Here is a 20,799-nt window from a genome sequence, read left to right on the forward strand (position 1 = left end):
TGGGGGAATACACATGACCATCTGAAATCACATTACTGAAAATATAAGACTTACGGTCCAAAATTCTGATCTTATTTCCTTCAGGGACAAATCCAGCATATTTTACTAAAATTTAAAATGATTTCAAATGATAAACATGTGACAGCAAATCTCAGTGGCACAATGGAACAGAGACTTAAAGACGCGTAAGTGGTTAACTTAACACCCGTTCTGGAGTTCCTCATGAATAAAGGGTAGACAGATTCAGAAGAATTTTGTTTTTAATAAAAGTTTTCATTATCTCGTCTTCAAAATGTCAGCACGGAGTAATTCATTTCCACATAATAGTACACAACGAAAGACTAACAAAGCATAAAGAAAGCAAATGTCCTTGAGAAGGGTCAAAAAAGATTTTTAAAAAGGAAAGGAAGGAAAAGACATCTATATCCCACTTCACAAGAACGCCACGTCGTTCCACTTTCCCTGGAAGCCCTCAGCTCAGCTGAGAATCACGTCAAGAAGTCTTCATCCTCAGAGATGAGCAACAGATTTAAAAGAAAAATAATGACACAGATGAGAATTATATATATTTTACTAGTTCGTCTCTGACTTGTCCCGGATATTTAAAAAGGTGTCAAATGAGCCATGGATGCTGGTGGCAGGAAGCAATTGGAGAGGCTTGGGGATGAGGAATAGGGAAGACTTGTTTACAAATTCAGAGCAAACCCCTCTTCTGGATCTAAAATAAAGACGTCTTTTGTCTTCAATGCAACAGAAGTCTTTCTGTCAACGCAGATGGTAGGTACGGTTTGCTCAAAAGAAGCGTTTTCTCTTGGGGAGGAAGGTAAGTACACACAAACAGTCAGCACATAAGCACCACTCTGGGATCAGGCCCACCCTCCTGAGCCTCGCCGCCATCACTGCTGCATGTTGTTGATGATGGCCAAGATGCTCATCTTCTCCTGGGCAGAGTCCACATCCTCATTCTGCTTCTGGGCCACTCCCGTGCCTAGGCCATAGAGCCGCCCACAGTACTTGGCATCATCAATACTGTCCTCAAAAAACAACTGCAGAATAGGACAGAGAACTCACGGTGAGAATCACGCCCAGAGTCCAGCCAAGTCTCCACACTACTATATCAGCACCTCCCAACTGTCTTAAAGCCCTGAATATCTACCCAACTAGAAAGTAACTTCATAAAGAAAGGCTCAAGACATTTCCTATACACAGTCTTTTCACGCTCCTTTTATATATAGGCTCTCCTTTCTGAACAGACTTCTATTCTCCATGAGTTCTTTTACTGGCAGGATCCGTGTGCTGCTGCTACTGCTGCTGCTGCTGCTGCTGCTGCTATTTAGTACGGCCACCTCCATCTCCCTTCTCTTTAACAAGCAGTGCAGTGGTCAAGAGCTTGGGCTCTACACTCTATACCTGTCCGTAAGCCACGGTTCCCTATCTATAAAACAGGATAATGTAACAGTAGGCTGTTACAAGTGAGATACAGGATATCACACACTTCAGCAGAGTTATCTCAACCTTGGCCCTCCTGGGCAGGACAATTCCTTGTTGAGGGGCAAGGAGGGGAGCTGTCCAGTGCACTATGGTACTGTAGAATGTTTAGCAGTGTCCCTGGCCAGTAGAGGACGTCTCCCCTGCTGTTCCACATTGTGACAACCAAAAATGTCTCCAGATATTGCCAAAGGAAGCTTGCGGGGGGGCACGATGCCACCAGTTTTGTTCTTCTTTCTCAAGAATGCTTTGACTATTTGGGGTCTTTTGTGGTTCCACACAAATTTTAAGATTATTTGTTCTGTTTCTGTGAAAAATGCCATTGGAATTTTGATAGAGATTTCACTGAATCTGTAGACTGCTTTGGATAGTGTGGACATTTTAACAATATTAATTCTTCCAATCCATGAATACTGAATATCTTTCCATTTATTTGTGTCTTCTTCAGTTTCCTTCCTCAATGTCTTACAGTTTTCAGGGTATAGGTATTTTACCTCCTTGGTTAAATTTATTGCTATATATTTGATTCTTTTTGATACAGTTATAAATGGATTGTTTCATAATTTCTTTCTGATAGTACATTATTAATGTACAGAAACACAAGAGATTTCTGAATATTGATTTTATATCCTGAAATTTTACTTTACTGAATTCATTTATTAGTTCTAAGAGTTTTTTTGGTAGACTCTTTAGGGTTTTGTATGTATAATATCATGTCATCTGAAAATAGTGAGTTTTACTTCCTCCATTCCGATTTAGATTCCTTGTGTTTCTTTTTCTTGCCTAATTATTCTGGCTAGGACTTCCAATACCATGTTAAATAAAAGTGGTGAGAGGGGGCACGCTTGTGTTGTTCCTGATCTTAGAGGAAACCCTTTCAGCTTTTCCCCACTGAGTATGATGTTAGCTGCCAGACATTTGATAAGTAACAGAATTTAAGCATAAAATGAATGTTTGAACAAACGTGAATTTGTTTATATGAGAGAAGAAAAAACTAGAAGAAAAGCAAATAACTGCAAGAATGAGAACTGCTAAGAACGCCCAGTACATGTCTACACTTGAGCATGCTGAGTGGCCTCCATTTCAGAATGTGTCTTTGCCTCCCAAACTACATTTAACATACTGAACATAATGACAAACAAACAAAACAACTGCTTTCAAAGTGGTCAACTTCCAAAAGAACTATAAATTTTCAACAAATCTCGGTCCACAAAGATAACCCACCACCTTACCTCTTTCATCCTGAAGAATGCCATTCCCGTCAGCAGCGAGTCTGAGCCTGCCTGATGCTGCCTTCCAATTCTCTGCAAGTCCAATTGATCGGCAACTTCCTGAAGACCTCCCTGCAGATGTAAAGAAAATAAAGATAATATTTCAGACCCGCCACTCGTCTACTGGAGTCAACTAAGTCCATTCTTGTGTTTAATTATTTTGGGAATGACAAGTGGGAGCAGGCCATTTGCTAAGGCCTTATTACCCCAGCAATATCCCCTGTTCAGCCCTCCACACAATATACTGTGTTATATTTCACTTTCAACTCCTTTCTTTTATACACTATTAATAGTGTTAGACCTCTGCCCCATTTTAAAGTCCTAACTGCTATAAAAACTGAGCAAATAGTCAAATACCAATCCAATTCTAGACAGCAAATCTCTTATGTCAACAACTTATTAGGGTGTTGAGTTCTTGAACTATCTCAAGTTACGAATCCATCTGAGAGTCTGGTGCGCTCCAGACCCCATCCTTAACAAACTGCACATACACCTCACGGTGCCAACTGTTTCACTAGGTTCGTGGGCCCTAAGTGAAGAACTCCTCCCTCAAGATGAGAGAAGCAGAGGGCTCCCTTCATACCCAGTTTAAAGACATTCACCACACAAATCCCTGTGCCAATCAGCTCTATATGTACTTCTCTAGCACCATGTTGGCACCTAGCTGGCGCTCAAGAATGCAGAACAATGACAAATAATTTCTAAAAACAGCAATGAAGCCAAATGACAAGTCTGCTTTTTTGTCTTTGTTGTTGTTACTAATATTAAGAAAATACTGTAGGGGCACCTGGGTGGTTCAGTCGGTTAAGTGTTCGACTTGGGCTCAGGTAGTGATCTCACAGTTCGTGAGATCGAGCCCCACATCGGGCTCCGTGCTGACAGCTCAGAGCCTGAAGCCTGCTTCAGATTTTGTGTCTCCCTCTCTCTCTGCCTCTCCCCCACTCATGCTCTCAGTCTCTCTCTCATGCTCTGTCTCTGTCTCTCTCTCGAAAATAAAGAAACATTAAGAAAAAAATTAAAAAATATATATATTGTGTACCTTCAGATTTTTGCAACTCTTCATCAAGTATTTCACATCATAAATAGATGGGAAAAAAAGGTTCAGAATATGAAAGAATTCATGTTCCTCTTCTGGCAAACGAGAATCTGTAAGTAACTTTACCATGTAGCCAAAATCATAGCCACTACAAGAGAAAATGAGGCAAGGAGTGAAAAAACAGCAGTTACCAGGCCCCAGCATTCAACTGCTTTATTTCTCAAAACTTAATGATACTCCCCGTGAGTAACTTTCAGTGTTCCAAACTAGTTTATCCTACTGTAATCTCAACTTTCTATTAAATACTAACAAACCACACTAATATGAGAGACATATAAGAGAACCCAAGGGTTTAAAAATGTGGGTTTTATCCACCAAAAATTCTAAAGTACTGAAAGTGTAAATTAACATCTCTTAAGAGGAATCTGTCTTTGGAGTACCTAGGGAATTCCAGGCCATTCATTTAAGAGAAAAAGATGATCAAGTGCTTTGATCTCCCCTCCTCCATCTTTCCACTTGGAATGTACCCACTGATAGCCATATGACAGAACCCAATACTGTATGAAACAAACCAGTATGTGCTCCAAAGTACTTTTTGAAAAACTGAAACATGGGCCAGTTACCATTTCAATTTCATAACTGCTTCATAAGTTACCGGAAGAAGATAGCAATCAGTACTGCAAAAATAACATCAGAATGCAATCCCCTGCTGCCAAAGAAAGAGAAATATAGATGCTCTGAAACTGACCTATGAAATGAAAGCCATTTGACGTTGTCACAGAGAACCACCCCTGATGTCATAAGCAGCTCTGCAAAGTGCAATGTGTCAATCCCCTCCTCTTCATGCTTCTGAAATTGTAGTCCTGAGTTAGCAAGGAGATCTATGGAATCCTGGGAGTACATGTCCTCTCTAAAAAAGAAGGTATTCACTTCTTAGTGGTGGATAATCTAACAGAAGTAGTGGGCAGCAATGTTAACATCACCTTAAAATTAACATCTTATAATTACAGAACAGGTATCCTTGAAAGGCTTTCATAATTTAAGAACAGATCAATTCATTCTTTCCAATATTCCAACAAGCATGCAAAGTAGATAATCTTATCTCTGCGGCAGATGGAAAAGTGAGATTTGCCCCCACAAAATAAATTTCTTAAATACAAAAGGTCCACATTTCTCACTGTTTAAAGAAAAACAGAATCAACCAATACAAAAACATTTAAAATAGAATACTCTTAAAAATGTTCTTATAATACCACCTCACAGAAATAACTGTTAACAATTCATTTTATATAGCCTTCAGACTATTTTCTCCATGTACACAACAACCTCCATCTCTACACCTACATAGCACAAACCATCTTTCCAGACCAATACTGATAAATACACATCCTTTGCAACTCTGGCATAATACTCCACTGCAAAGATACATTCATCAATTTAAACACAGGAATATTTATAATACCACCTATCACAAAAATAGGGGGAAAAAGACATCATTTTCTGATCGATCCTTCCATTACGTTAACTTCTTTTCCACTAGATTTCACTATTTTTTTTCCTTTCATTTGTTTTTCACATAAACTTAAAAGACAACTAGGGAATTTTTTATTTTCCTTTGTGTATTAATTACCATTAAGGTATAAATAACAGGCTTTGACAATGGACTAAAAAAAAAAAAAAAAAAAAGAATAACGGAAAAAGGAAAGGAAGTTAAAGGAAAAATCCAGATCGTCTCCCCAAATTATTCCTGGACCTCAAAGAAATCTCCAAAGCACATGAACAATCAAAAAATTATTCCTGAGCTACCAAATGCTCCTGGTGCCCAGTTAAAGAATGCAGTATTCAAGAACTGTGGTCCAGTAAGAAATACACTAAAACCACCTCATACATTCAGCAAAATGATAGTCTCCCCTAATTTTTCCCCATAAAAAATTATATCATCCTCAAAAACTTAAAAACAGAACTACCAAACGATCCAGCAATCCCACTTCTGGGTATGTATCCAAAAGAACTCAAAGCAGGGTCATGAAGATTATCTGCACATCCATGTTCATAGCAGCAATACTCAAAAAGTCAAGAGGTGGAAACAATCGAATGTCCATCAGTGGATGACCAGGTAAACAAATGTGGTCTAAACATACAATGGAATGTTATTCAGTCTTAAAAACAAAGGAAATTCTGACAGGCCACAACATGGATGAACCTTAAGGATATTATGTTAAGTGAAATAAGCCAGTCACAAAAAGACAAATACTGTGTGATTCCATTTATATGAGGTATCTAAAATAGTCAAATAGACAGAAACAGAAAGTAGTACGGTAGTTACCAAGAGCTGGAGAAAAAAAAGAAAAAGGAGAGTTGTTTAGTGGGTAGAGTGTCAGATTTGCGAGAGAGTTCTGGAGTTCTGTTTCACAACAATGCAAACTTACTTAACACTACTGAACTGCAAACTTAAAAATGGTTACGATGGCAAATTTTATGTTATGTATTTTTTTACCCACGTTTCTAAAACATCAAAATTTGCCCACTATCAGGCTTCAGTTTCACCTACTCTTGATTAGCATCTACTCTATAGCTTATTTCTTCTGTTATGAAACATAGTAATCTTATTTTACAGATAAGGAAACTGAATTACAGAAGATAAAATGAACTCCAAACCACCCAGCTAAAAAATGGCAGAAATGCAATTCAAACACTGATCCCCTAACTGGGGAACTGACTTTACTTTTTCACTTTAAACAGCTATAATTCACGTAACTAAACAATTCACTCATTTAAATATACAATTCAACAGTTTTCAATATTTTCAGAGTTGTGCAGCCACCACCACAGGCCATTTCATCACCTCAAAAAGAAAACCCATACCTAGTATGCAGTCATTCCCCACTACCCCATAACATAACCCCCCTATACTCTAGACAACCACTAACCTATTCTGACTCTACAGATTTGCCTATTTTGAACATTTCATATAAACAAAATCATACAATACATGGTCTTTTGTGTCTGGCTTTTTTCCCTTAGCATAATGTTTTCAAAGCACATCAATATACAACATGTATTAGTACTTCTTTCTTTTACTGTCCAATAATCCGCTGCCTGGATATACCACATTTATTGTATCCATTCATCAGTTCACAGACATCTGGATAGTTTCCACTTTAGGGCCTTTACAAATAATGCTGTAATGAACATTCACCACATACAAGTTTTTGTATGGATGTGTTTCCATTTCTCTGAGGTATATGCCTAGAAAAGAAGTTACTGGGACATATGGTAACTCTCTGTTTAACCTTTTGAGAAACTGCCTATTTTCCAAAGAGGCTGCACCATTTTACTTTCCCAATAGCAACGTATGAGGATTCTAATTCCTCTACACCCTTGCCAACATTTGTTCTTGTGTCTTTCTCATTATAGCCACCCAGTGGGTGGCTCACTGTGGTTTTGATTTACATTTATTTCCCTCATGACTAGTGGTGGTGACCATCTTTTCATGGGTTTATTAGCCATATCTATATCTTCTTTGGAGAAATTTCTAGTCAGATCTGATGCCCATTTTTAATTGAGTTGTCTTTTTATTGTTGACCTGTAAGTGTTCTTTAAGAGGGACTTTACTTTCTGAGATTCCTTATTCCATTCTCTGTTTGGCTGCTGTGTCCAATCCTTACCTGGTTTCAACAGAAAGAAAACTTTAAATTAATAAAATCAGTTAGAGATCACAGTCTGCACAAATGTAGCAGATCTAAGAATAACACTGAGAAGTGTCTCACTTACGTAAGATTAAATTTGAAGTTGAACTGCCAAGTGTTGATTCCAGAAGGATATTCTCCCTTCTCATTTGTGAATGTAAGGCCCAGCTGGATAATTTTTAGGAGGTCAACATTGCACCGTAAAAGCTGATACTGGTAATCTATGGAACTACGAAATTCACCAATTGGTCGCACCACAACACCTGGAAATTCTGTGTCCTAGAAAAGGGAAAGGTCTGTCATCATTAGGTTTCACAAAACAGTGGATGCTGAATTTATCATTCATAAAAATTTTTTCTCAATTTATAAAAGTTATATGACAAGCCCAAGCTTGGGCACAAAAACCTATCTTAAAATAATTGATTTTGGGGGGCGCCCGGGTAGCTTAGTCGATTGAGCATCTGACTTCAGCTCAGGTCGTGATCCCGCAGTTTTGTGGGTTCAAACCCTGCATTGGGCTCTGTGCTGACAGCTCAGAGCCTGGAGCCTGCTTTGAATCGTATGCCTTCCTCTCTCTGCCCCTCCCTCACTCCTGCTCTGTCTCTATCTCAAAAATAAATAAACATTAAAAAAATGATTTAAAGAAATATATGATTTTGGGGCACCTGGGTGGCTTAGTCAACTCAGCATCCAACTTTGGCTCAGGTCATGATCTCACAGTTCATGAGTTCGAGCCTCACGTCGGGCTCTCTGCTGTCAGCACTGACTCCACTTAGGATCCTCTGTGCCCCTCTCTGCGCTTCCCCCACTCACTCTCTTTCTCTCAAAAATAAATAAATATTTTTAAAAACTAAATATTGATTTCATTGATATCTACAGAAGGAGCACTAGAATCATGAAGCTTTGTGCAGCAACTTAGAGGAGATCCTAGGCAGGATGTAAGAGCGGCTGACTACAGATCAATTAAGGACATGCTAGGTTCGTATACAGTGAATTAAAAAAAGTCTAGATTAAGAACAAAGTCTAGATTATGAACAAAAATACAAATATGGGGAAGTGAAACAGTTATTTAAAAAAAAACAACTGCTATACTTACCTTGAGTAAAAAGCCTGGAACAAGACCACAGAGAATTTTAAATACAAGGCTAAAGACGTAATGCTTATGAGTAATGGGGACTGGAGCACAGAAGGTACATCCTCCTCTAGAAGAGGCCGTTGGTATCACCGTGACACACATCTGCCTCTCCAGCCACTCACCGCCAGGCAAGAATGTGAATCCCATGCCAGATCTTCCCAGTGTTTTCCAGAGATACCAGAAATCTGGGCTTTAAGAGAGGTCTCTCTGTATTTAAATGCTGATAACTAATTTTTAAAAAAACACTGTCAAATTCACCGCATCTGTGGTATAGATGTGTCCTACTGGCTAACATAACTTTTGCCTTAAACATTTGTCAATACAGAGTAACATTACAAAAAGTCTAAGATACTAGAGGTTACATCCTTCTCAGACCCACTGGCTACCTTGGGGTTTCATAAAAGCTTCACAACCTTCCACCAAGTTTAATTTACCATGGCTTTGGTGGAAGTCTTTCCTTCAAAATCTCACACTGAGTATTCCCTAAGTCCGCAGCAGAAGGTGAGTTAAAAAGAGTGGAGCTCTTTACCATGGCAATATAACTATAGCTGAGCACAATTTCTCGGATCTTCCTCATCTCTTCTTCTAGATTGCTGGCCCAGACTTCACAGATAACCTGGCTGTTCTCCACAAGTGCTGCAGGCATCTTGAAGAAACTTGAGCAGTCACTTTCAGCTGACTTTATTAGAGGGCAAGCCAATGGTTGATCTGATCTAGATTCAAAAACATATTTTGAAATCACATAAATGTACACACTGGCAAGATGCCAACAAAACAAAGGTATCAAAAAATCACTTCATCAGTTTAATAAGCTAAAACATTAAGACAGTTATATTTGTATTTATTCCCCATTTATTATGATGGGGAAACCTATCTTGGTCAAGACACGCACGCACACACACACACACACGTCTTTAACCTGAAGAAACTAAAATTACTTAAGAAATCTGAAGAAACTGGGGTGCCTAGCTGGTTTAGTCAGTAGAGCATGTGACTCTTGATCTCAGGGTTGTACAGTTCAGATGCATGTTGGGTCTAGCAATTACTTAAAAATAAAATAAAAGAAAGAGAGAGAGGGAGGGAGGGAGGGAGGGAGGGAGGGAGAGAGAGAGACAGACAGAAACAAACCTGAAGAAACTTTTGCCCAAGCTGCCCTTTAGCACAGAAGTGAAACCACCACCCTAAACCAGTTTTTGAGCCCTTTCCAGACTACCTAAACACTAAAATAGCCTCCAATGACCACAAATACTCCCTTATCTGTAACTTTCACAACACTTGCACAGAGACCAAATCATGGAAACATTTTTAAAAGAATCTCTTTAGCTAGTTTACATGTACCTGGATCTCTGAAAGCCTGAAAGAATGTACATCTAAGTCTTAGTGACTCCTCCCTCCACCCCCTAAAAAAGGAGAAATTCCTTTTCTCCACCATCAAAAAGTCACATATAACTAGAGCCAATTAACTAACGTAACACAGTGCCTCTTTACATTTGTGCAAATAGATCATGAAGTGAGGGATTTTAGATTGTAAAAACCAACACCACTAAATGAATCTTTAACCACCACAATGAAAATCAGAATTGGAGTTATTAAAGTCTACTTTTAAACACATAATAATATAAAGAAACTAAGCAATTCAACAATAGGAGTAGAGAAGATGGCAAGTATATAATTTTTTTAAATGTTTATTTACTTTTCAGATAAGAGACAAGAGCACAGGTGGGGAAGGGGGCAGAGAGAGAGGGAGACACAGAATCTGAAGCAGGCTTCCAGGCTCTGAGCTGTTAGCACAGAGCCCGATGGGGGACTCAAACTCACAAAATGTGAGATCATGACCTGAGCTAAAGTCTGACACTTAACCAAATGAGCCACCCAGGTGCCTCGAGAAGATGGCAAGTATAAATAATTCAACAGGAAAAGATAATGATTTACAATGTATATTCTGGGAGGAAACTAGGGGGGAAACAGTAGTCTGCAAAATGAAACTCAGTATAGTTCAGCTTCAGAGTAATGCTATTATTGTAGCAATGAGATGCTTGATCATAAAAAGACCAAAAGGAGCTTATCATAATGGCCTTTCTTTAAAAAGGCAACCCCCAAAGCACCTGGCAGCTCAGTCAGTTAAGTGACTCCTGATTTTCAGCTCAAGTCATGATCTCACAGTTCATGAGATTGAGCCCCACATAGGGCTCTGTGCTGACCCCGCAGAGCCTGCTTGGGATTCTCTCTCTCTCCCCCCCCCCCCCCCCCCCCCCCCCCCGCTCATGCTCTTTCTCAAAATAAATAAATAAACTTTAAAAAATTAAAAAGGCAACCCCACCACAGGGAATACTCAACACAATGTAAGAGTGGACTCCAGTATATATACGTATTCAGAGGAAAATTCCTAGAAACAGTAAAATGAAATCTTTCCTTCCTACTTTCCTGACAGGTAGATGCAACCATAAGAATCTGGATCAAAACAAAATTGTCATTCTCAAACGTCATCATTTCTCCGAGAAAGTTCTGGGAAACCTGTTGGTCTGTCAGCAACCCTGAAAGATTCCATTTATTCAAGGTATCCTACACTTCAACAGATGTTTCTCTGAAATTATAACAGACTTACTGTAATTACTCTAAAACTTAAGTAGACTGTGGTATATTCCTAACAAATATGGGTGGACACTTGTTAAAGGCAGAATCCATTTCTTCTCATTTCCGTTCTGTACACAATGGTATGAATTAAAGACTTGCAGATGAACATATAAAGAACATCCAAAAAGGGGTGAAGTCCAAACTGAGTGTGGAGTAAATTCCACTATATGACCATAATTAAGAGAATGCAAGGACTCTGATTCAATTCTACATTGTGTTTAAGGTTTTCTCCTGCAAGATGGCACAAAGCCATTTTTATGCCCATTAATGTTAAATCAGTACCACTTCACTTCCTTATTTTCCTAACTGAAACAATGCACTTCCTTTCTGGTGTCATTTCAGAGATTGGGCACATTCAGGGTGGTATGGCCGTAGACTGGTATCGTTTCAAACACAACCATAAACTACTGCAGGGGAAGTGGGTATGACTATGAATACGTTTCCTTAAGAGTGAAGCAGCAAAAAGGACCCAAGCAAAAATATGCCTTTGACCTCCAAGCAGAAAAGAGCAGACTTAAAAAGAAGACAATTAAGTACTTACACTAAACCCTTAGAACCAGGCTCCCCAGCTAAGAAGCTCTTAAGGGTGTGTCAAAAAAAAAAAAAAAAAAAAAAAAACCTCAGGAAATAATCTGAAGAGGCTCCCTCTGGTCAAAGAAAAGATAATATAAACACCATTATGAACAGTCAGTACAATGTATTCAGACTTCTCCGACAATTCACTATGAACTCATGGATTTAAACCTAAGAAAATAAACCTCACTGGTCACCACTAGAGAATGCTAGTAAATCAATCTATTTTTTAAAGTATGTGTCTTGTCTTTCCTATGTAAATTGTACTAAGTAACTTAAGAGGTGAGGGAAAGTTTCTTTTAATAGAAATTATAAAGCTAAGAAATACAGACTGAGAGAATATCACTGTTCTGTAACTCCCAAAGAATTCATAGATCTGGGCAATATCAAAATGGCATCTATATGGAATACCCAGAAAAGGCAAATCTATAAAGGCAGAAAGTAGACTACAGCAGTGGGATGGGAATGGGGATTAATTGTAAATGGCATGAGGTATGCTATTGAGGTGATAGAAATGTTACCAAACTCAACTATCTGATGACTGCACAGCTCCATATATTTAGTAAAAATCACTGAACTCTACATTAAAATGGGTAAGTTTTATAGTATGAATTATACATCAATAAAGTTGCTAAAATATCACAATGGCTATAATTACTATAAAAAGAGACAACCACATACCATTGCCTCCTGACAGAATACATCACCACTATGAATAAGTCTTGCCAAAAAAAAAAATCTAACTTGAATCTGACCAAACCTCTAGACCAATTTACAGGAAATAAAGAGGACAGAGGAACATGTTAAATGACACCACAGAAAGGCAATCAGCAAAATCCAGAAACTACTGTGGGAATCTACAGAATAACCCAGATTTTTCAACAAATTACAAGTACTAAAAGTAAAAGACTCTACTGGGCGTCTGGGTGGCTCGGTCGGTTAAGTGCCCAAATCGGGTTTGGGCTCAGGTCATGATCTCACGGTTCGAGAGTTCAAGCCCCACATGGGGTTCTGCACTAGTGTGGAGCCTGTTTCAGATTCTCTCTCTCTCTCTCTGCCTCTCCCCTGCTCATGCTCTCCCTCTAACTAACTAACTAACTAAATAAATACACACAAATTTTTTTTTTAAAAAGTAAAAGACTCTCGAGAGACATATCAGCCCATCAAAATCTACAGACCTTAATTAGGTCCCGCTTTAAACAAACTATTAGAAATCTTTTTAAACCGACATTTTTAAGACAAAAGTCTGAATAATGGCTGGTTTTGGTTTTGTTTGGGGGGGTTGCTTTTTTTTTTTTGGTGTTATATTGTCATGTTTTTTTTTTTTTAAAGAGTCCTCATCTTTCAGAGATAATGCAAAACAGAGTACAGGTGATACAAAATGTGGGATTTTGCTTCAAAGTTAACAGTGGACAAACCTCACAACAACTTTGTACAGTGGTGTCTTCACTACATTTTGCAGATAAAACAGAAATTTAGAGACATTAATTTTAAAAAGCACTATCATGACTTCCATTTCCAAGAAAAAATTTTTAAAAAGCTAAGCCGCTTTCAAAAAGCTAACCATTGCTATATATAGCTGATAAATGGGGAACATAAGTGCAGACCACTGGCAAAAATACCTAAGATGAGTTCTCACACCAAACCCCTATCTAGGAAAATTGTGGGGAAATAGCTTGCAAACCCCAAAACGTAATGCCACTCGAAAGCTGAAAAGGAATCACCTTATGCACATTTAGCTTAGCATAGATTACTGGTTATGCTAGCCAAAGAAGAGAAATAATAATACTGAATGATGCCAGCAATTTTGCCTGCTACTTTCCACTCAGCGAGCACATGCTCCAGAAGAAGCGTAAGACGGGAATCACAAACATACTGTTCTCCTTGGTTAGTCTTCCTCCTCTCTCAGTGCCTCTCAGTGCCAGCAGGGCATAGCACACCTCACAACGTGGAAGGACTCTATTCCATTCAAATATGTTTATTTGTGCAACACAGATCCTAAAGCTAGGCTAATTACTTTACCTGGGTTGCAAGGGGAGAAACAGTAACAAGTTTAAAGGCTTAAGGAAAAACTGTGCTAGATTTACTGAGAAACGGAATGGCCCTGATGTACAACCTTGTACCTTCTAAGGAATTTTTAAGGATAATTCTGATCCCCATGCAGTTTCCCTCACAGGGTGACTTTAAAACTTGACTCTCCCGTGAGCTACTCCACTCTATATGAAAGCAAAATACAAACACTGATACCTGTTGGTTCCCAGCATTAGACTGTTCAAGAAGGAAAGGTCAGATACAGGAATTACTGAGGTCCTTGCCCTATGCTGATCTGCAGTAAAATCTGCGAGCTCGCTCCTGCTGACCTATAGGATAAACTTCTCCAAAACAAAGCTACTTACCCAGGCAAGCTCTAAAGAGCAACTACAAATAAAGCCACCGGCAAGCTTTCTCTGCAAGCAATCCAGAGACTTGCTTAGGAAAAGAATGTTTGGTTTTTCCAGTTTCGTTTTGTTTAAGCCTAAGTGTGCAAGGAGACCATAAACATCACTTCCTCAATTCTAGAGAACTGAACAAAGGCTTTACCGCACATGGATAAGATGGAAAAGGAAGTGGGAGCAAGTTAGAAGAAATGGCAGCAGCTTGGAAGAGGGTCCTCTCCATACACGGCCCGCCGTCCTCCATCACCTCCGCCCGCAAAACAGTGTCCGAAGACAACTACCCTGGACTTAACCGCAGTTCAACCAGTTCTTAAAACCAACCATGTGGTCCAGGCCTCCAGAGCAATAGCTATGGCTCATAAACAGAATAGCAAAGAAAAGTTGTGGGGCCAAAAGAACCAAGAAGGCGGAGGCCCGCAAGGTTCCAGACTCAGGTCCTCTCCCTTACAGTCTCCCATCATCGTTCTCTTCCTGTTCTGGATCACCCTCCCTCCCCAAACAACACTCATCCCGCCCCTCCTCCTTCTACCCTCCCTCTTTTTTTTTTTTTTTTTTTTTTTTTTAATTACACGCCTTCGGGCCAGAACGACCTGCGTTCGAACCCAGACCGACCAGCTGTGTGGCTTTGCATAAGCTACTTAACCTCTCTGGTGCCTCAGTTTTCCTATCTTGTAAAATGGGTTTAATAACATACACCTCGGAAGACTGCAGTAGATGTTAACAGAAAGTAAATAAGGTGCTTGATAAAGTGCTGGCACAAACCACTAGAATATTATTATTGTGTGGTAGTGGCTGTTAATACTACCACTATTCGATGGCCCTCTTTCTCTTTTCACACCCCCTGCCCCTCACGCACGCCCCAAAGCCCCTTCCTCCTACAGGTCCCCGATGGCCTCCCACACTCTTCCATCTCGCTCGTCTCTCTGGTGAGCGCGAGCCCGCTTACCCTGACGGCTGGGCCCGCGAAGCGCGGGCTTGCGGGTTGGCGGGCAGAGTCCACCGGGAGCGGCGGCGGCGGCGGCCCCTGACCCGGCGCTCTCCTACTGCCCCGGATCTGCTCCGGGAACCGAGCGAGCCAGTGAGATGGGCGCCCTCGTGCCCAGAGCGGCCTTACGCACTGCCCAAAGAAACCTGGGCGAACCACTCTACCCACTGGATCCTCCCGTCTCGCCTGCTCCCTTAGCGTCCTCCAGACGGGCGCGCGCGCGCCTGCTCATGCCTGCTCCACCCCTTCTGCGCGCCGCGGCGACTCTGCGTGTTCGTCCAACCCGTGAGCTCGCGGGGGCAGTGCGCAGGCGCAAAACCATGAGGGCTCCCCGAAAATGTGGGGCGGGGCGGCCTCGGCGGACGCCTGTGGAACACGACCCGTCCCAGGTCTTGGCGCGTTAGTTGCTCTGGCTCAATTCAATTTCGCAATACTACTCCTTTTTGGTTCTTCCGCGCGCCCAGGGGAGAGGCGTGGTCTAGAACTGGCCCCGGCTCGGGGTGGGCGTGGCCTAAACATCAAACCCGAGGAAGGGGCGTGGACCATCCGACCAAATCTCCGAATTGCAACTCCCCCTCCGCCCTGCTTTGATAGACCGTTAAAATCTTTGGCAAGAGCGGACTTTGGGGGGAGGTTGATGGGGGTGGATCCTGATCCCTTCCGTCCGTACTAATGCAGCCCCTTGGACCCCTCAGTTAACGAAACATCTATCTCTAGGCTTCCTTTCTGGCAAACAATTAGTCGGGAGTGGGCAGCACCCCCAAACCCAGTCTCCGTGACGTCCGGCAAGGCCCGCCTCCCTCCTCCCCGCCTTACAGAGTCGGGAAAAGCAGCGTTACCACAGCAACCGGCCCGCCAGGGCCTGCTCGAATTACAAAGAAGATGCGGCCTCCCGTGGGAGAACCGCGTCGCCCGGCGGTCCGAGGAGCTTGGAGGCGGCGGTCAGTAGGCAGGCTCTGCACGTTTTCCTTGAGAGACCACTGGGCCCGGGCCTGGCCTAGGAGCCTCCAAAGCCTCCACCCGCGCCCTGATCTTTTCTGGAGAGAGGGGGCTGTCTACCAACTCCTGTCCTTGACATCATTTGAGCAGGCTCGGCTGCAGCGCTGCCTCGTTCTCCGGCCCTGGGGAAGAAGACAAAGCACCGACTTCCTGCACACAGCTGTCAATTCTGAGCCGCCCTTCTAGCCTCTCCCGCAAGAGCTCCACCCAGTCCCTGAGACTGGCTAGTGCGGACGGCCCAAAGCAAGGCTGTAGCCACAACCCTAGGAGCCTTCCCTTGAAGAAGGCTGTTGGCAAGTGGATAGCAAATTTACTCCCAAGCCACGGGGCCTTGCTGCTTTTAAACATTTCCTCCAACGGGGATTCTCCAGAATCCTGCTTCCATTTCCGAGGCTGGGAGGCAGAGCAAGCCTTCAGCGGCAATTTCAAAGCGAGTACCCAAAAGCTATTCTCCAGGGAGGTGAACTCCCACCCCAAGTCCCCAGATCAGAGCATCAAGTGCGCTTTCTGAACCCCACTCCTCATCTCCCCTCCAAATGAGGGTCTGTCTCATCTGTAACACAGGGCTGTAACTATTTCATAAGGTTATTGCCGTATTAATAGAAGAAAAACACCTCACACTGAGGAAGACATGTAAGTCTATTGAATAAACTATTGTTTCTGGCGTGTCTGTTATCCCTGTGATATTCAGTGTTTCTTAGCTCTGGTGCAGGCTTAACAATCATTCCATTGAGCAATACTGACATGGAGAAGGCAGGCAAAACACTCCACACCCCACCCATTTTGTGGGTTTCTAATGTCCTTTCACCCACTTGCAACTACATTCAGGAGAGGACAGCCCTATCAGGAGCTAGTCACATGAAGAGCAGTCTCCGCAATCCTTTCTTAGACTTTTGGTTTGTTTTTTTTTTTCCTGCAGCACTGGGCCTGGTGTGTACACTGAAACAATCAAACAGGAAACACACTGTCTCCATTTCCAGAACCCCCACCCTCACCCAGAACTGGGTGTTCATTTCTCAGGTTATTGAAGAGAAATGAAAAACACAGATGGCTTGTAGTTCAGGAGGCATTGGGTATCTGTTGTAAACAGTGGAGCCTATGCTGTATTTATGGATTGCAAAATTAGAACAATTGTGTAAATCACTGATTCTCAATGGGAGGGAGGCCCCAAATGAATGAGAGGGTAGTTGGAGAAGAATATATCCAATAATATAATTTCCTATGTGAATAAAAAAAAACTTTTGTTTTTGGACCACAAACTATAGAAAGTAAGTAAGGCTTGAACAAATCTCAGCTAGGAGCATATAGGTTAAATATTCCATTGCATATTTTTCCCTGCTTTGTCAAAGATTACTTGGCCATACGTTTGTGGGTCCATTTCTGGGTTCTGTATTCTGTTCCATTGATCTGAGTGTCTGTTCTTATGCCAGTACCATACTGTCTTGATGATTACAGTTTTGTAGTATAGCTTGAAATCTGGGATTGTGATGCCTCCTGCTTTGGTTTTGTTTTTCAAGATTGCTTTGGCTACTCGGGGTCTTTTCTGGTTCCATACAAAAAAATATGGAATGCTTCACGAATTTCTTGCGCAGGGGCCATGCTAATCTTCCCTGTATCATTCCAATTTTAGTATATGTGTTGCCAACATGAGCACGAGAGTATTGGTTAAATAAATTGAAACACTGATTGTAAAATGGTTCTGCTTAAGAAGCAGACGGGGGAAATCCTTGGCCAGCCAAGCCTGTTATTCTCAATGCATGCATTTCTTCTCAGGGAAATACAAATCAAAACTACATTGAGATACCACCTCACACCAGAGTGGCTAAATTTAACGACTCAGAAACAACAGATGTTGTCGAGAACGGGAACCCTCTTGCATTGCTGGTGGGAATGCAAACTGGTAGAGCCACTCTGGAAAACAGTGTGGAGGTTCCTCAAAAAATTAAAAATAGAATTACCCTATGACCCAGCTATAGCACTGCTGGGAATTCACCCAAGGGATACAGGAGTGCTGATGCATAGGGGCACTTGAACCCCAATGTTTATAGCAGTACTTTCAACAATAGCCAAATTATGGAAAGATCCCAAATGTCCATCAACTGATGGATGGATAAAGATGTGGTTTATATATATACAATGGAGTACTACTCGGCAACGAAGAAGAACGAAATCTTGCCATTTGCAACAATGTGGATGGAACTGGAGGGTATTATACTAAGTGAAATAAGTCAGTAAGAGAAAGACAGATATCATATGTTTTCACTCATATATGAAAGCGGAGAAACTTAACAGAAGACAATGGGGGAAGGGAGATTAAAAATAGTTACAAACAGAGAGGCAGGCAAACCATAAGAGACTTTTAAATAGAGAACAAACTGAGGGTGGAAGGAGATGGGGGTCAGGTGAGAAAGGAAAATGGGTGGTGGGCATTGAGGAGGGTGCTTGTTGGGATGAGCACTGGGTGTTGTATGTAAGTGATGAATCATGGAATCTACTCCCAAAGCCAAGATGCATTTTTTTTAAGTAGACTCTGTGCCCAGCACAGAGCCCAACACAGGGCTTGAAATCACAACCCTGAGATCAAGACCTGAGCTGAGCTCAAGAGTCAGCCACTTAACCAACTAAGCCACCCAGGTGCCTGAGATGCATTTCTTAAAGTATATTATGTGTAGGAAGATAAAATGTTTGAAATATAAGTTGACCCTTGAACAATGCAGCGGTTAAGGGCTCCAATGCCCTGCACAGTTGAAAATCTTTATATAACTTTTGACACCCCAAACTTAACTATTAATAGCCCACTGTTAGCCAGAAGCCTTACTGATAACATAAACAACCAATTATCATGTCTTGTATATTATATGTATTGTATACTGTATTCTTTTTTTGTTGAGAGAAAGACAGTTCTCAAGCAGGAAAGGGGTAGACAGAGGGAGAGAGAGAATCCCAAGCAGTCTCCACACTGTCCTTGCTGTCAGCAGGGAGCCCCACGCAGGGCTAGAACTCATGAACTGTGAGATCATGACCTGAGCCAAAATCAACAGTTGGACATTTAACCAACTGAGCCACCCAGACACCCATATATATTGTATTCTTACAATGAAGTAAGCTAGAGAAAAGAAAATGTTATTAACAAAATCATAAGAGAAAATATATTCACATTACTGTACCATATGGAAAAAAATTCACATATAAGCAGACCCACACAATTCAAACCTGTGTTATTTAAGAGTCAACTGTTTTTGGATTTGAAATACAAAGTTGGTGGGTGGCAGCGTTCAGTTTGAACCAGACCCACCCTCTTCCAGGATCTCAGGACCTCTTCTCAAGAGCACTTCCTTTAAAGGAGAACAGCCAGGAGAGGGGCGTCTTACACAACCTTGGGGTGACAAGAAAGCTGAGCAATTCCTCAAAGACAGGATGAAGAGAAAACCCAGGAGGACCAAAGAGAGATTCTCATTTATGCAAGCCTTACTGAGGACCTACTATGCACCAGAATTATACCACCGAGATACACAAAGCTCCTGCTTGAAATGACTATAGAAAAAATTGCCTGCTACTCTAAGGAAACACTGACCACATAAGCTAAAAACGTTCAGGAAGAAAAGAACCAGAGGTAGAATCGTGGACAGGACCAGGAAGGAAAGTCTGGATGGGAAAGTCTATGAGCAATGATATAAGGGCCGGGATAACAGAAGATAGAGAAAAACAAATTCTCCACATAGTAAGTGATCAACAATGTGTCCACATAACAGTGATGCCCAGAGCATTAGAAAGTGGGAAGTAGGGGCACCTCGGTGGCTCAGTCAGTTAAGCATCCGACTCTGGATTTTGGCTCAGGTCATGATCTTGTGGTTGGTGGGATCGAGCTCCCTGTCAGGCTCTGAACTCAAGTGTGGAGCCTGCTTGGGATCCTCTCCCTTCAGCACTCTCTGCTTCCTGCCCCTCCCCCACTTGCACACACACATGCACACACTTGTGCACTCACTCTCTCTCTCCCTCCAATAAACTTAAAAAAAAAAGTAGGAAGCAGTGGGGAGTACTGTTATATGAAAGGAGCTAGATTAAGGTGGGCATTGGATCAGGTAGCAAGGTTTGATCAGAGCAGAAGGCAGACTCGGTCTGCAGGGAAATCTATACGTTATAGAAATATCTGGAGTATTAAAAAAAAAATACTGCTACCTCTGAAAGGAGAGAGGAGGAAAAACATGGATAAGTTATACAAAATTAATTAATTTGTGAGCAAGAATTGCGTGTTTCCTGAGCCCTTACATGGTGCCAGGAATTAGGCAGGGAAAGATGACTAAGATATAGTCCTTCTTTGGCCAAATAATGATACATGTGGGTAATGGGACAGCATGAAGCTATTAAAAAGAATGTGGTAGTTCTTAAAGGAACTATAACAATCTCCAAGTTTGCGTGCTAAGTGAAAAAAGCAAGGAGCAGAATAAGCATGTACAGTGTGCTGTTTCTAAAGAAGAGGGGGAGACTTACATGTTTATATTTACACAGACAAGCTCTGGGTGGATATGCAAAACACTGGTCACAGAAGGTGTC

General features: G+C 41.5%; 1 protein-coding gene and 1 pseudogene across 4 annotated transcripts in view; both read right to left on the reverse strand.

The window, feature by feature from the left end:
* The window catches only part of CNOT8 (CCR4-NOT transcription complex subunit 8), a 41,882-nt gene extending 25,579 nt beyond the window's left edge, over positions 1-16,303 (reverse strand). Inside the window, exons 1-7 of one of the 4 annotated variants that reach the window (XM_049647931.1) lie at positions 15,208-16,303; positions 9,149-9,332; positions 7,570-7,763; positions 4,544-4,705; positions 3,799-3,943; positions 2,721-2,831; positions 554-1,046 (exon numbers count right to left, since the gene is read on the reverse strand). In XM_049647931.1, coding sequence (XP_049503888.1) covers positions 897-1,046; positions 2,721-2,831; positions 3,799-3,943; positions 4,544-4,705; positions 7,570-7,763; positions 9,149-9,265 — 879 coding nt within the window. In that variant the 5' untranslated portion in view covers positions 9,266-9,332; positions 15,208-16,303 and the 3' untranslated portion in view covers positions 554-896. The other 3 variants (XM_049647933.1, XM_049647934.1, XM_049647935.1) reach the window with 3 other exon arrangements.
* Positions 16,304-17,802: 1,499 nt separating this feature from the next.
* LOC125935838 (uncharacterized) lies at positions 17,803-17,899 on the reverse strand (annotated as a pseudogene).
* Positions 17,900-20,799: the final 2,900 nt, after the last annotated feature.

This window comes from Panthera uncia, assembly GCF_023721935.1.
Source record: "Panthera uncia isolate 11264 chromosome A1 unlocalized genomic scaffold, Puncia_PCG_1.0 HiC_scaffold_17, whole genome shotgun sequence".
Taxonomy (NCBI): Eukaryota; Metazoa; Chordata; class Mammalia; order Carnivora; family Felidae; genus Panthera; species Panthera uncia.